Source organism: Psittacula echo (assembly GCF_963264785.1).
Source record: "Psittacula echo genome assembly, chromosome: 3".
Taxonomy (NCBI): Eukaryota; Metazoa; Chordata; class Aves; order Psittaciformes; family Psittacidae; genus Psittacula; species Psittacula echo.
This window is the reverse complement of record NC_137736.1, coordinates 95,869,919-95,885,278: the sequence shown is the minus strand read 5'-3', so window position 1 is coordinate 95,885,278 and position 15,360 is coordinate 95,869,919. Positions and strand designations below refer to the sequence as shown.

General features: G+C 40.1%; 1 protein-coding gene across 1 annotated transcript in view; it reads left to right on the top strand.

Moving 5' to 3' along the window:
* The window catches only part of VWA8 (von Willebrand factor A domain containing 8), a gene marked incomplete at both ends in the record, with an annotated part of 186,731 nt that overhangs the window by 99,972 nt on the left and 71,399 nt on the right, over positions 1 to 15,360 (top strand). The window contains 4 exons of the mRNA XM_080612926.1: positions 2,579 to 2,654; positions 3,598 to 3,733; positions 4,961 to 5,080; positions 8,822 to 9,027. Coding sequence (XP_080469052.1) covers positions 2,579 to 2,654; positions 3,598 to 3,733; positions 4,961 to 5,080; positions 8,822 to 9,027 — 538 coding nt within the window. The remainder of the gene's footprint in view (positions 1 to 2,578; positions 2,655 to 3,597; positions 3,734 to 4,960; positions 5,081 to 8,821; positions 9,028 to 15,360) is intronic.

Below are 15,360 nucleotides of genomic sequence, written 5' to 3'. Positions count from 1 at the left end.
AAGTCGTCAAGCCAATGGAATTAATATTTGGCTGTATATCTAGCTATAATACATTGCAAATCCCTTGAAATGTTTCCTCAGAATATTAGGGCTGCATAACAAAATAGAACAAATGAGGGAACCATGGAAAAAAAAAGAAAAAAAGTTAGAAGCTAGATTTAGGATGTTAATTGTTACTGTATTTTGATACAGTTCTACAATTCTTCTACATTTTTTTCTGATTTATGTAACTTTTATAATAACACTTAAGTAAACTGTAAACTCTTCTAGTGTTTATTTCTCACAAAGATATAGTCAATTCTGTCTCCCCTTGAGAATGAGATCATCCTAAGGATTTGTGTGGGCTGCTGGTAATACTTAGCAGAAATTAGTATTCCATATCAGGAGGTTGTAAGAATCTCTGCAGAGCCAGAGGATTAACTAGCTCACCAAAAGTAAAATACACAATTTTGTGTTACAGCAAAATGCCAGTTGACATTTGTGTCTTTTCTTCCGTCATCACTTGTGCCCATCCACACCACCACTAGAGATCTTCCTTTCCTGCCATGTTCTGTTAACTTCATTTTTTTTCACGCATTGGCTGCTAAGTGCAAATTTATGATCTGTAAAGCATCCTGTACTGCTTCATCTTCCTTTACCTTATTCTTGGCCTATGCTATCGTTAGATCTGCTGATTTCCTCACCTTTCTATTACTTTAAAGTGATTACAGTTTACCTTTGACAAATCCTTCCACTTTTCTCCTTGAATTAATTCCTTAGAACATTTTTCCATGAGCTGTTTCTGACTAATAAGAGACTTAATTATTCTGATTAACCTGTGACTGGCCTTTGTATGCGTTGGGATTTGGTTTACACATTTTAAGAATTCTTCTACATCTGCAACTGCATGGGCTTGAACCAGAAATTATAACTGGTAATGTAGTTAAGCTGATATATACAGTCTGAGAATGTAGCCCCTAAATAATCTTTATTCCAAGAAACAAAACTGTTGGTTTATTGCTGTTATGATCCATTATTTCTCTGCCCAGCATAGAAATGGGTAGACAGGCAGGATGACAACAAAAGCTTTGGGTATATGTCCATGATAGGATTTCTAAGATAATAGATTAATGCTACTGCTTATTCTAGTCGTTTAAAAAAATGACATGTTGCAAGTGCATTCTATGAATTTAACTATTTTGGGGAGTGCCACTGCTTGTGACAGGCCACATTTGACGGGGTTAAATAAAGTGAAGTTGGTCTCAGCTTTGTAGCCTTTCCCCTCTTGGATTAAAGTTCAGATGAAGTAGCTAAACATTAAAAATCTCTCTTCCCACCCTATTTTTCATTCCTGTCCCTGGGAAACACTGGAATAAATCAGTCATTGAGTTTAAAGTTAAACAAGAAATTCTCAGTTATTAGGGACAGAAATCCTGCTGACAGCAGTTTCAAATAAAGGAAATGTGCATGTTATGCTGTCAGTTTAAGATCGTAATTGGAAGCTGGCCATTTAATAGTTTGCTGCAAACAGTACTGTGTTTGATTTCCTGTACCCATGGAGCTTATCAGAATATTGTTGGCTTTTTACAAGGTGTTACAAAATTAAAGATAGAACTAAGGTGGATGTTTGGAACAGTGAGTCAGCTTAGCTGAAGCAGACAGTTTTGTTATACGGCATGGCTGTAAAAGGTAAAGAGATTTCTGTTGCATCAGATTTCACATGCAATGCAAAGGTTAACTGACCTTACCTAGTGACCAGCATGTGGATCTTGGGCAGCATAAGTGAGGCTCTCCTGATGGTTTTGTCATGTGAATAGTCCATCATTATTTTGACACAGACTAATCCAAATTTTGAAATACAGGAGAAACGGATGGCACAGTCTGCTTGCTCTAAGACTGAATTGCATATCCTGTTGCCCATGAAACTGTGAGAGTCATCACCCACCTCTAGATTATTCCTTAGCTCATTGATCCCTCTGTACGCCCTGGTAAATAGGGTTGGTTTTACAGATCTTGACAATTGTTTTGACAAATATTTCATACAATCAAAAGGGGTTGCCCTAGGTTATGAATGCAATTTATATAGGTAAATCCATTGTGGTGATGTATGTTGCTGGACGTCTCTGAATGGCAACTGGGTTTTATTTATGTGTACATTCACTGGTGATTGAAATAGATGAAAATAGTGAAGATTAAGGAATATTCACATTACAGATTTTAATTGAAAATGTATTAAATTTTTTTACTTTTACTATTTTTTTTTTGTTTTACTACAATAGTAGCAACAGTAGAAATGTGCCTACATGAAATAAAGATACTGAATCCTTTTTCAGTGTTTTCATTTCCAAAGGTTATTAGAAATTGAGAACTACTATGAAAGCCCTGGCAGAGACAGGGTCTCCTTTGACCGCTAAGCTGGCACAGGGTTGTTCTCAGCTCAAATGCTTCAAGAATTCTTAAAAAAAAAAAAAAAAAAAAAAAAAGATATTTTTTTTCCTCTTAGGAAAAGAGGCCCTTCAGTAGTTCGTTTAGTATTTCTTCATTTTATTTAAACTTAAACCTCTGTGTATTTTTAATTGTCTGTTTTTCCACATTTCAGGGATACCACTGTACAAAGCCTTACCCTACAACCTTCTGTCAAAGATGGTCTTATTATATATGAAGATTCACCACTGGTCAGTAGTAACATTTGGATTGTATATTTGGTTGGGGTTTTTCTCCACTTAAAACAAGAAGTTAAACACGCTGGCTTTTCAGATGAGAAAATTCTTTGTGATTTGATTACTTTCATGGCATAGTCAGTGAGTGTGGTACCATTTCATTAACTTTTACTTTCATAGAATGTTAGAATGGTAGGGACCTTAAAGAACATCTAGTTCCAACTGCTGCTTACAGTCAGGGACACCACCCACTAGACCAGGTTGCTCCAAGCCCCATCCAACCTGGCCTTGAACACTGCCAGGGATGGAGCAGCCACAGCTTCTCTGGGCAACCTGTGCCAGTGCCTCAGCACCTTCACAGGGAAGAAATTTTTCCTAATATCTAATCTAAATCACATGAACTATAATCACAATACTTTGTTCACATTTGCCGTGTTTGCTGTGTTAAATGTAAGCTGATAGTCTTGGGAGTCTGCATGTACAAGAGAATTAAGGAAAATATTTTAGTATTAACCTGACACATTCTAACTGTTAGAATGATATTTTCCTCCTTCTCTTTTGTACCATCTCACACCTAGCTGCTAAGTTGGACTTCAGCTGTTGCAGCTATCCTTTAGTTCTTTCAGCTACATGTTGACAGTCTAAATGCAAACTGCTTGCTCTGCTCTGTCAGCACTCCAGTTCATTCTCAGTCAGGCTACTCACTTTCCTCACTAGCACAGCCCTTTCCATCCCTGTCCTGAAGAAACAGAAATACCCACCTTTCTTGTCTCACCTGCTTCCTCTTCTCTCTGCTACAGTTTGATCATAGCTTGTCTTGGTTCTGAGTCCCTTACTTGTCTCAGTGCCGTCAAGATGTCACTTCTGATAACTGAGAAATCATTAATGCAGATTCTTGCAGGGTTTGGTTTTTTTTGGGGGGGGAGGGGTGTCATATTTTGATTCTTTTCTCTTCTAGGTAAGAGCAGTGAAGTTCGGACATATTTTGGTGATTGATGAGGCAGACAAAGCACCAACAAATGTTACCTGTATCTTAAAAACTTTAGTAGAAAGTGGGGAAATGGTTTTGTCAGATGGAAGGCGAATTGTTGCCAGTAAGTACACAGGAAGCATTTTGATTATTTATAGTAAAATGTAACATGTTGCTGGTTTTCAGCAAATACATTACTAAAAATACTCAAAAGAATCCAAATGGAAAAAGTACTTGATGCTAAAAGGTTAACAACTAAAGAATTTAGTCATTTTCTCTACTACTTTTGCAATAGCCACAAAGATGTTCTTATGAATAAAATCCCAACAAACTGTAAGTTGACCTCTCTGCTTCTCATTCACTGTAAGAAATAAAGATAAAATTGACCAAATTATAATCTTGGTTATGCCTATCTGGACAGTTGGGGGTATAATTTGATTGAATCTGGAACTGAAGATATGAATATATCTAAGTTTGAATTATTAAGGCCTTCATCTAATCAAATATTGAATATGCTTATATTATTTAAATATATCCTGCAGGCTGTGAGAGTATTTTGAAATTTAATGGAATTTAATTAATGTGAATTTCCAGAACTAAATATTTTTCAAAGAAAGACTGTGTTTGAAATGCCCTCTTAACATTAGTAGACACTGTAATTTACATGATGAGTTTCTTTTTAACAGTATTAGGAATAATGTTTAGATATGAGGGAAGCAATAATGTGGCATTTCCATGGCACAGCACTTAAGGTTTGCTCGTCATGTAGTTGGGCATTTTATTAAATATCCTGCTAGCCAGTCTCAGTACCGTAGTTTCTTAGATGAGGTAAAAGGTTTCCCAAACACCATGTGCCGCTGGAAACATACTGCAAGGGAACAAGTGCAGCCAGTCTGACTCATTTTTAAGAAACAGAATCTTCACATGCATGAAATCATGAGTCTTTGACTTCTTAAAGATATTTTTAGTAACCAGGAGAAACTTCAGTCCCATGTTCCCAGGTCAGGTAATGTCAGACCTTTATAAAACCGCATTTTATTCTCCATTGGCTTCAGCATTTTAGTGAAATTACATATAAACACAACAGGTAATCCCCACCCCAAGAAGAGTGGATGCATTTTCTTGTTTTTTGGTTTTTTTTTTTAAATGAAACACTTCAGTTAAATATTCATGAAACAAATTTTGAAACTTTAAAATGAAAGCTAGAACACGCAGTTGAATGACATGCTAAGAAGCTGCTGACCCTTTTTTTGTAACTGCTCTGAGAATATAATTAGATTAACAGAATTCTTTCATAATCCATTAGCACAAGGCTTAAATATGCAACTAATAGATTTTATTTCTTTTCCAGATAATGCTCATGTAGAGGGGAGAGAAAATGTAATAGTTATTCATCCTGATTTTAGAATGATAGTTCTAGCAAACAGACCTGGATTTCCTTTCTTGGGGAATGACTTCTTTGGCACTTTAGGTAAGTGATTCATATTAAATGGTGATCTCTAATAGAACTCATTAATAGACTAACACCCTTTATCCATTAGATTTCATGAGGAGAAGGAGTCCTTATGCATATTGATACTTTGTTTCACATAAGACACTTGGAGGTGAGATTCAGCTTGAAGATTACCATGTAAATTTCTGTAAATTAAATTTGTCCTGAAGTGAACACGCACATATGTGGTCATCTGTGTTACAGCTATTTTGTTTTATGGGATCTGGACAAATGCAGCAGACAGACGAGGTTACAAAAGAAATCTTTGCAAATGAGTGTATCTTAGAATCATAGAATCATAGAATAGTTCGGGTTGGAAAGGACCTTAAGATCATCTAGTTCCAAGCCCCCCGCCATGGCCAGGGACACCTCACACTAAACCATGCCACCCAAGGCCTCATCCAACCTGGACATGAACACCGCCAGGGATGGAGCGTTCACAACTTCCCTGGGCAACCCATTCCAGTGCCTCACCACCCTCTCAGTAAAGAATTTCTTCCTTAGATCCAATCTAAACTTCCCCTGTTTAAGTTTGAACCCGTTACCCCTTGTCCTGTCACTACAGTCCCTGATGAAGAGTCCATCCCCAGCATCCTTGTAGGCCCCCTTCAGACACTGGAAGGCTGCTCTGAGGTCTCCACGCAGCCTTCTCTTCTCCAGGCTGAACAGCCCCAACTTTCTCAGCCTGTCCTCATACGGGAGGTGCTCCAGTCCCCTGATCATCCTCGTGGCCCTCCTCTGGACTTGTTCCAACAGTTCCATGTCCTTTTTATGTTGAGGACACCAGAACTGCACACAATACTCCAAGTGAGGTCTCCTGAGAGCAAAGTAGAGGGGCAGGATCACCTCCTTTGACCTGCTGGTCACGCTCCTTTTGATGCAGCCCAGGATACGGTTGGCTTTCTGGGCTGCGAGCGCACACTGAAGCCGGCTCATGTTCATTTTCTCATCGACCAACACCCCCAAGTCCTTCTCTGCAGGGCTGCTCTGAATCTCTTCTCTGCCCAACCTGTAGCCGTGCCTGGGATTGCTCCGACCCAGGTGTAGGACCTTGCACTTGTCACAATTAAACTTCATAATGTTGGCATCAGCCCACCTCACAAGTGTGTCGAGGTCCCTCTGGATGGCATCCCTTCCCTCCGGCGTATCAACCGAGCCACACAGCTTGGTGTCATCGGCAACCTTGCTGAGGGCGCACTCAATCCCACTGTCCATGTCACCGACAAAGATGTTGAACAAGACCAATCCCAACACAGATCCCTGAGGGACACCACTTGTTACCGGTCTCCAGCCAGACATCGAGCCATTGACCACAACTCTTTGCGTGCGCCCATCCAGCCAGTTCTTTATCCACCGAGTGGTCCACCCATCAAATTGATGTCTCTCCAATTTAGAGACAAGGATGTGGTGTGGGACAGTGTTGAACGCTTTGCACAAATCCAGGTAGATGACATCAGCTGCTCTGCCCCTGTCCATCAGTTTTGTAGCCCCATCCTAGAAGGCCACCAAATTGGTCAGGCAGGATTTCCCCTTAGTGAAGCCATGCTGGCTGTCACCAACCACCTCCTTATTTTTCATCTTGTATCCAAATAAAGCAAAAACACGAGTTGTAAGCAGCCTGATAAAAGTAACAAAAGAGGCAATATAGGCCCACTGCTGAACGAGGTGGGTGCCCTGGAGACAGAGGATATAAAGAAGGCAGAGGTGCTGAATGCCTTCTTTGCCTCTGTATTTACTTCTGCAGACTCTCCCCGGGGGCCCCAGATTCCTATAGTCCCAGAAGGAGTCAGGATAAAGGAGGAATTTGCTTTGGTATATGAGGGTTGGGTTAGGGATCAGTTAAGCAATCTGGACATCTATAAATCGGTGGGTCCGGATGGAATACACCCACGGGTGCTGAGGGAGCTGGCGGAGGTCATTGCTAGGCCTCTCTCCGTCATCTTTGGTAAGTCGTGGGAAACAGGAGAGGTGCCTGAGGATTGGAGGATGGCAAATGTGACGCCAGTCTATAAGAAGGGCAAGAAGGAGGACCCGGGTAACTATAGACCGGTCAGCCTTACCTCCATCCCTGGAAAGGTGATGGAACAACTTATTCTTGACACCATCTCTAGACATATCAAGGATGAGGGAGTCATTAAGAGTAGCCAACATGGTTTTACCAAGGGGAAGTCATGTTTGAGCAACCTTATAGCCTTCTATGAGGAAGTAACTAGGTGGATGGATGATGGTAGAGCGGTAGATGTGGTTTTTCTTGATTTCAGTAAGGCATTTGATACTGTCTCCCACAGCATCCTCATAGATAAGCTAAGGAAGTGTGGGCTTGATGATCAGGTAGTGAGGTGGATCAAGAAATGATTGAAAGGAAGAGTTGTGGTCAATGGGGCAGAATCTAGCTGGAGGTCTGTGACTAGTGGAGTCCCTCAGGGGTCGGTGCTGGGACCAGTGCTGTTTAATATTTTCATCAACGACCTGGATGAGGGAACTGAATGTACCCTCAGCAAGTTCGCTGATGACACTAAACTGGGAGGAGTGGCTGACACGCCAGAAGGCTGTGTTGCCATCCAGAGAGACCTGGATAGGCTGGAGAGTTGGGCGGGGAGAAACTCGATGAAATTCAACAAGGGCAAGTGTAGAGTCTTGCATCTGGGGAGGAACAACCCCATGTACCAGTACATGTTGGGGGTTGACCTGCTGGAAAGTAGTGAAGGGGAAAGGGACCTGGGGGTCCTGGTGGATGGGAGGATGACCATGAGCCAGCAATGTGCCCTTGTGGCCAAGAAGACCAATGGCATCCTAGGGTGCATTAGAAAGGGTCTCGTTAGTAGGTCAAGAGAGGTTCTCCTCCCCCTCTACTCTGCCTTGGTGAGGCCGCATCTGGAATATTGTGTCCAGTTCTAGGCCCCTCAGTTCAAGAAGGACAGGGACCTGCTGGAGAGAGTCCAGCGCAGGGCAACTAAGACGATTAGGGGAGTGGAGTATCTCCCTTATGAGGAAAGGCTGAGGGAGCTGGGTCTCTTTAGCTTGGAGAAGAGGAGACTGAGGGGGGACCTCATCAATGTTGACAAATATGTAAAGGGTGAGTGTCAGGATGATGGAGCTAGGCTTTTCTCAGTGATGTCCAGTGACAGGACAAGGGGTAATGGGTGTAAACTGGAGCATAAGAGGTTCCATGTGAACATCAGGAAAAACTTCTTTACTGTGAGAGTGACAGAGCACTGGAACAGGTTGCCCAGGGGGGTTGTGGAGTCTCCTACGTTGGAGATATTCAAGGCCTGGCTGGACAAGTTCCTGTGTGATGTACTCTAGGTTACCCTGCTCTTGCAGGGGGGTTGGACTAGATGATCTTTTGAGGTCCCTTCCAACCCTTGGGATTCTGTGATTCTGTGATACCTGACATAAGTGATTAACACAACTTTATCCTCAAATCAAACAAGCCATGGGCCAGGTGCTGTCCTCCTCAGTAGAATACATGGGAGCCTGATGGATGATTCTTTTCTCAGCAGTGGAGGCTACTGTCTTTTTGGTGTTAGCACTATGCTGCCTGCTTCTTAATTCTCATTAGCACCTCCATGCACATGACCCTGTGTGATAGGCTAGGAGGTACTCAGCATCCTCTTGAGCCGTTGCTTTTCCATTTAAGGTGCTGTATGAAAATTAAAGGGGCTGTTGTGATGTTCTCTCTTTCTAATTACTTAAGTGGATGCTTATTTTCCTTTTTAGGAGACATTTTTAGTTGCCATGCTGTTGATAATCCCAAACCAGAGTCTGAACTGGCTATGCTTAGACAATATGGTCCTGATGTTCCAGAACAAATTCTTCAGAAACTGGTGGCTGCTTTTGGAGAACTTAGGAGCCTGGCTGACCAAGGAATTATTAACTATCCCTATTCAACTAGAGAAGTTGTGAATATTGTAAAACATTTACAGGTACAGTAAATCAGACTTTATTGTAAACTTGAGTTCATCCTTACTGAGTTTTTAATGCTTTAGGGGTTTAGAAAAAAGATGTTTTGCATTTTTATTTCATTCTTATGAAAAGTTTTGCATTTTGGAGGAATCATATTCAGATGTTCAGATAGTCTGAGGGTAAAGATCACAGATATATACAGGCAGATATTTTTCTGTATATTCATAGATATTTAACAAAAAACCACAAACCCTGAGAGTCTACTTTTCTACTATGTGAGCAAATACCACATTCATATATGTGAATACCATATGCAGTGTTCATACTAGCCTTCACTGAAAAATTTCATATTCAGCATACAATACTTCCAGAGCAGTGGAGCTGTTCACTTTATGCTGCTATAAAATTTTTGGTTTTAATAATTTCCTGGGGGAAAACAAGTTCCTGTTGCATACCAATAATACATCACTGATGGAGTTTTCCTAAGGAAAATGTTAGATGGATAAAAACTTAGCAAACAGGTACTTAGGATCCATGGTTGCTTCCTACACACATTTGAACTGTAAAATCATGAATTCTGATTTAATGATGATCTTTTTTTAAAGATTGCGGTAGAGCCTGACTTCTGTCTTTATAAGTTGAAGGATACTTTTTGCCTGAAATACTTGAAATATAAAGTATCTTAACACTCTTTGAAATAGCAGTGGTTTTATTTTGTCCTGTTTATAATCATAAAATCAGAATTTGTTAATTTGTACATTATTTCTTGAATTATTGAATCTTAGATTGAAGAAAAGTTTAGTGGAAATATGGATGTAATTGCTACAATTAGAATATAATTTCTCACAAATCATTTGACTTATTTCCGTGTATAACACTGCATAGTATAACAGGGTTGCCTGATGGTTTTGTGTTTGTGCTCATGAACATACATACATTCATTCATGCATATACAGACATTTAGATCCTGCAGCTTAAAATTACTACTTTTAAAAATCCTCAGTTCATCCAAATTTCTGGGGAAGATAGATTTTGTGCTCTGTGGTTTCTGGGATGCAGCGAGGTGTTGAGACAAAGTAAATTGGTGTTACTGTGATACCAAGAATGCTGTCTTTACAACTTTGTACTAAAGGTTAGCAAAATTCAGACCTAAAAGCTGAAGAATCCATCCAAATAAACACATAAGCAAAGTAGTTTATTAGGATCTATTACCAGTTGATGGGTATTTGTTTGCTAAAATGATAGAACATGTACATGCTGATCTCTAAACACAGAGTTACATTTGAAATGAAAGTGGAAAAATTGCAAACTTGAGGAACAGTTGCTGTGCATCTGAAAAGTGGTGGTTTAGGGGTTTTGTTAAATTAGCATTTTCCTGTCTTCATACTCTTTGACTAGTCCTACCTTCCTTCCTAGCATCTTTCCTTCATCGTTGGGCACGGATCACCGGGCAGGTTTTCCTGTCTGCTAAGATTTCACTACTTTCAAAATCAAGTGTAAATACCCAAATAAGTCTACAACATGCAGCTTTGGTTTCTTCTGTAACTTTTGTTTTCAAGATCCCAGTCTCTGAAAGGATGCAACATTTTGTTTACTGTAACTTGTTTTTCAATCTGAATAATAAAATGGCTGGGAGTAGCCAAATGTAAACAATGAATATAAACATAATGGTTATTCCAAAGTAAGAAGCTTTTAGGTCTTCAGGTAGAAAAGAAAGAGGAAGGAGGGAAATGAGTCAATAAAATTGCTGGTCCTTAGGAAGGAAGGAGGGAAGTTAGTCATGTTGTTAAACTATTTCCCTTACAGCAGTTCCACAGCCCCACTCTCTTTGTACTATTGTGTTGATTTCTTCCACACAATTTTGGAATATTTTGCTTCTGTAAAAAAAGGTTGGATGTTTTGGAAAAAAAATGTGTTGATTGCTGTTATCTGAGAACGCATCGGGGCTAGTCAGTTAAAAAGCATTCTGATTACATCAACATATTATTAGGCTAATCTCTGTACTCCGATTAATTGCTGTCATCAAAATATAGGATTGTGTCTACAGTGTAGTTACAAGAGCATCTTCCCATAAAGATTATGCAAGCGGAGAACCTGTAGCAATTAGTTGTAGCATACACATTGCATTTAGAGCTAGGTTGCCTCTATACCAGCTTTTTCTTAAGGAGAGGTTTTTTTGGTGAATCTTGAGATACCAAATGAGTTTGAAGACCTGAAACTGTACGCATAGGAAAAGTTGTCTAATGCAGGTGCCTAAATTGGTTGCTGATACTATTTCTTTCCACAGATTGTATAGGGAATTTGGGTCTTGTAGCTCTAGACTGCAGGTGACCTGAATATAGCCTTTTTGTCTTGCTCGCCTGCAGTTTTCAGACTGTGTCAAATGTCAAAAGTATTTATGCTAATAGTGGTTTATGGGCAAGATGAGAAGCTCTTGCTCCACTGAGTTACCATATGCTTCCCGTAACTACCGGCATATGCTATGACTGCTTCTCTGCAATCTAATACGCTAGTTTTCTTAAGACCTTTTGTATGTTATTTTGCAGAGTCAAGATTCACCCCATGTTAATCAGGCAAGCCACATTAGTGCAGATAAAATCGAAATAGCGTTTTTTATAACTCTGTTGAGTTTGGGAAAGTTGAGATTTTTCTGATAGGCTGTCTTTCTTATTCGTATCTGAGATTGCTTTCTAATATAGTATAACACTAAATAGTATAACACTGTATAGTGCTATACTATACTATAGCACAGCACTAGTATAACAGTTTCCAAGCAGTAAATGTCTAAGCTGCCTTCTGGCCCTGAAGTCTACTAATTGTTAGGCTTTTAGGCCTGTTTGGTAAGCTTTTGCGCATAGACAGTACTTTTTTCCATTTAGCCTAACCTCAAAAGGAAACTAGGCTTATCAAATCACAGTTTGTATCCCTTTCTCACCTTGCTGCCAAATGCACATCAGTAATAACCATTTACCCTTTTGGCCAACCACGGTGAGTATCAGTTACCAGTTTTCAAAGAGAATTAGGTTTCTGCTGGCTTAATCAAGATCAGTGGCTATGTGACAGGGAGGAGCAGATAGAAATCTTGATTAGTGTCCCTGTGAATTAAAAGGCAGGGAGAGAATTCAGCTGTTTTGGTTGACAGTAAATATGCCCAGTAAAGACATGAGCACTGTTTCATCAATTAATATGCCTGTCGCTCAGGATGAGGCATAGACATGATGTGTCTTGCTCTGCTGACAGGACAACTAAGGAGGCACAGCAGTATTCAGTGAAAAGGTATTGGGTATAAAGGGGGAAGCCAAGGCCATGGAGAAATGAGCATGTAGGGAGACATCTGTTAGTGTCATGGTGGCAGGGTGGGCCTTTGGGGTGGCACTGTCCAGACGGGAAACATGCAGGCATCTGAAGGGACTAGAATATGGAGTGGTAGTAAGAGCATGAGGGAGACGTCTGAAACAAAAATCTGGACTCATTACAGACTGGATGCCAGATAATTTGTCACTGTTTTCAGTGTGGTGGTAGTGTGTATAGCATATTTTAATTAAGATTCTGTATTTGCAGTGGGAAGCTACTATCTTGCTGATACCTTTTAAGCAGACTGTAGCAAAGCATGTACTCATGGAAAGATAAATTCATAAAAAGATGGATTTCTTACCAAGCTGAATTCTGTCACAACTCTATATCAAATAAAGCATAAAATATATATATAAAAATATAAAATTGTTAAAAGCAAAGCCTATATTACCTACTATTTTAACGACCAGCCAAGAATCTAAGCTGTGAAAATACTCTAAGGTACACACAAAGGTGTTACTTGTAAGGGGAAGAATCAATGAATGAGAACCAGACAGACTGATGAGAGATCAGTGTTTCCTCCAGTAATCTGGTTTTAAAAATCAATAGCAACCAAATGATTTTTAAAAAATGTTCAGCTCAAGCATTCAAGCTTTTTTGTGTGTGTGTTCTTCAAGTGAACTATCATGGCCTTTCTTCAGTAAGCAGCTGTCCAGACAGTTATTAAAAAGTTGTTGGATTTGTTCTGATTGAAACAAGAGAGTTGTGATTTTTTTAATAACTGAAGTAAAGGGCTTTTTGACAAGTGGCTTGTGTTCAGAACATGTTTTATTGACAGCAGCTATGAGTTGTACCTGAAGAAATAATTTTTTTCTGATGTCCTGCTGGTAAAAGAGACATAGAACTGTTGAGGCAGTTCAGTCAGAAGGGTATCTGTCAGGAGTTACACAATGATTCAGAAAACTTGGAGACTACTAGTGAAAAACAGATAATGTTTTAAACACTTGACAAAACTTTCTGCAGTATCTTGTGCAGGGCAGGTGAAAGAGTAGGTCATGAGTGAACAAGACAGCTTGGTGCCAGTTTGTTGGTTGTGCTTTGCAGTGAGAAGGGAAGAAAATGCACTATTCATCTTCATGAATGTTCTAAATAATAGGGTTGGGTTATATAGAGTATGCATAATTCTGGACATACTTTGTTCTTGTTATCAAAAAGAAGATATACTTGAAAACAGACTGAGATACAGTCCTGCACACTGTGTACTAAGTAGCTTTAACATAAACTTTTTGCATTTACATTACATGTGAAATATTTATAGTCTTTAGTTAGAATAGCTGTTGGGAGAAACTTTATGGTTTAGTACCTGTTTCATTCCTTAAAGAATGGACATGGTAACGAGGATGGCAGAGGCAATAGGACAGCTTCTTGTTTTCCCACACTAACTTGTATTTTGCTAAGCTGTAATAGTGCAGAACTTCTAATAGGTTTCAGGTAGGAACTTCCAATAGGCTTCTAATAGGTAACCTCGGGGACAGGTTTAAAAAGCAGGATGCAGTTTTGCTTGCTTTTATACCAACAGTAGTACTGAAATATTCTGTGGCATGGACACCGCACATTATAAAGAAGGTTTGTACAAGCCTGTTCCTAGCGGTGGTAGGATATGCACTGTAACTAGCTAATTTTAGTATTGCTTGTGTCATGGATATTTTATTGCAGAGATTAGATATTTATTAAGTCGGGAGAATACTAAATTCCTGGCTAAGGCTGATGTTTGATTAAGAGTACGGGTCAGAACGTTTATGAAAATTTTCAGGTTTCCTCTATTTTAGTTTTTACTCAGGACTCAAATAGCTTTACTTGTAATGCATTTATTAATTTAGATAGATAATACAATTTATCATATTGTGCCAAGTCTGTTTTAAAGGCTTTTGTACAAGCCTTGCTCACTAATGGAGAAAAAACAATTAAGACTTGATCTCCTTAAAATACTTCTTCACATGCTTATCTTCATCTCTGTAAATGTGCCATACTGAGATGGGAGCATCCAGGTCCTTGTCTCAAAGATGTAGTATTTGAATGAAAGGCATATGAGGAAAAAGTGAGAAGTTTAAAATAAACATTCTCACTCCCATCTCTTGCCAAAAAAAAAAAAAAAAAAGGTAAAATAAAGCAGTTAGGTGGTAAAGTGCTAGGATATATAGTAATGTGGTGAGTTTTCTTTTTTTTAATTCTTTTGATTTGATTTATTCCATTTACATCTGTGGTGGGTTGACCCTGGCTGGACACCAGGTGTCCATTCAAAGTTGCTCTATCACTGCCTTCTTCAGCTGAACAGAGGAGAGAAAATATGAAGAAAGGCTTGTAGGCAGGGAGAGCTCACTCACCAGTTACTGCCACAGGCAAAACAGACTCAACTTGGGGACATTAGTTTAATTTATTACCAATTAAATCAGAGTAGGATAATGAGAAATAGAAACCAAATCTTAAAACACCTTTTCCCAACCCTTCCCTTCTTTCTGGTCTTCACTTTACTCACAAATTCTCTATTTCCTCCCTGCCAGCACCACAGGAGAATGGGGAATGAGGGTTGTGGTCAGTTCATCACATCTTGTCTCTGCTACTTCTTCCTCTTCAGGGGGAGAATTCCTCACACTCTTACGCTGCTACAGCATGGGGTCCCTCCCACAGGAGACAGTCCTTCATGAACTGCTCCAACATGGGCCCTTCCCATGAGGTGCAGCCCTTCAGGAACAGGCTGCTCCGATGTTGGTCCCCCATGGGGTCACAAGTCCTGCAGCAAACCTGCTCCAGTGTGGGCTCCTCTCTCCTCGGGGCCACAGGTCCTGCCAGGAGTTTTTTCACAAACTGACTGCTACTGCTGAACCCAGGACATTCCCACAGAGTCACAGCCTCCTTCAGGCATCCCCTTGCCCCAGTGTGGGATCCTCCATGGGCTGATCTCCAGGTGGAGATCTGCTCGCCCATGGACCTCCATGGTCTGCAGGGGGACAGCTGCCTCACCATGGTCTGCACCACAGGCTGCATGGGAATCTCTGTTC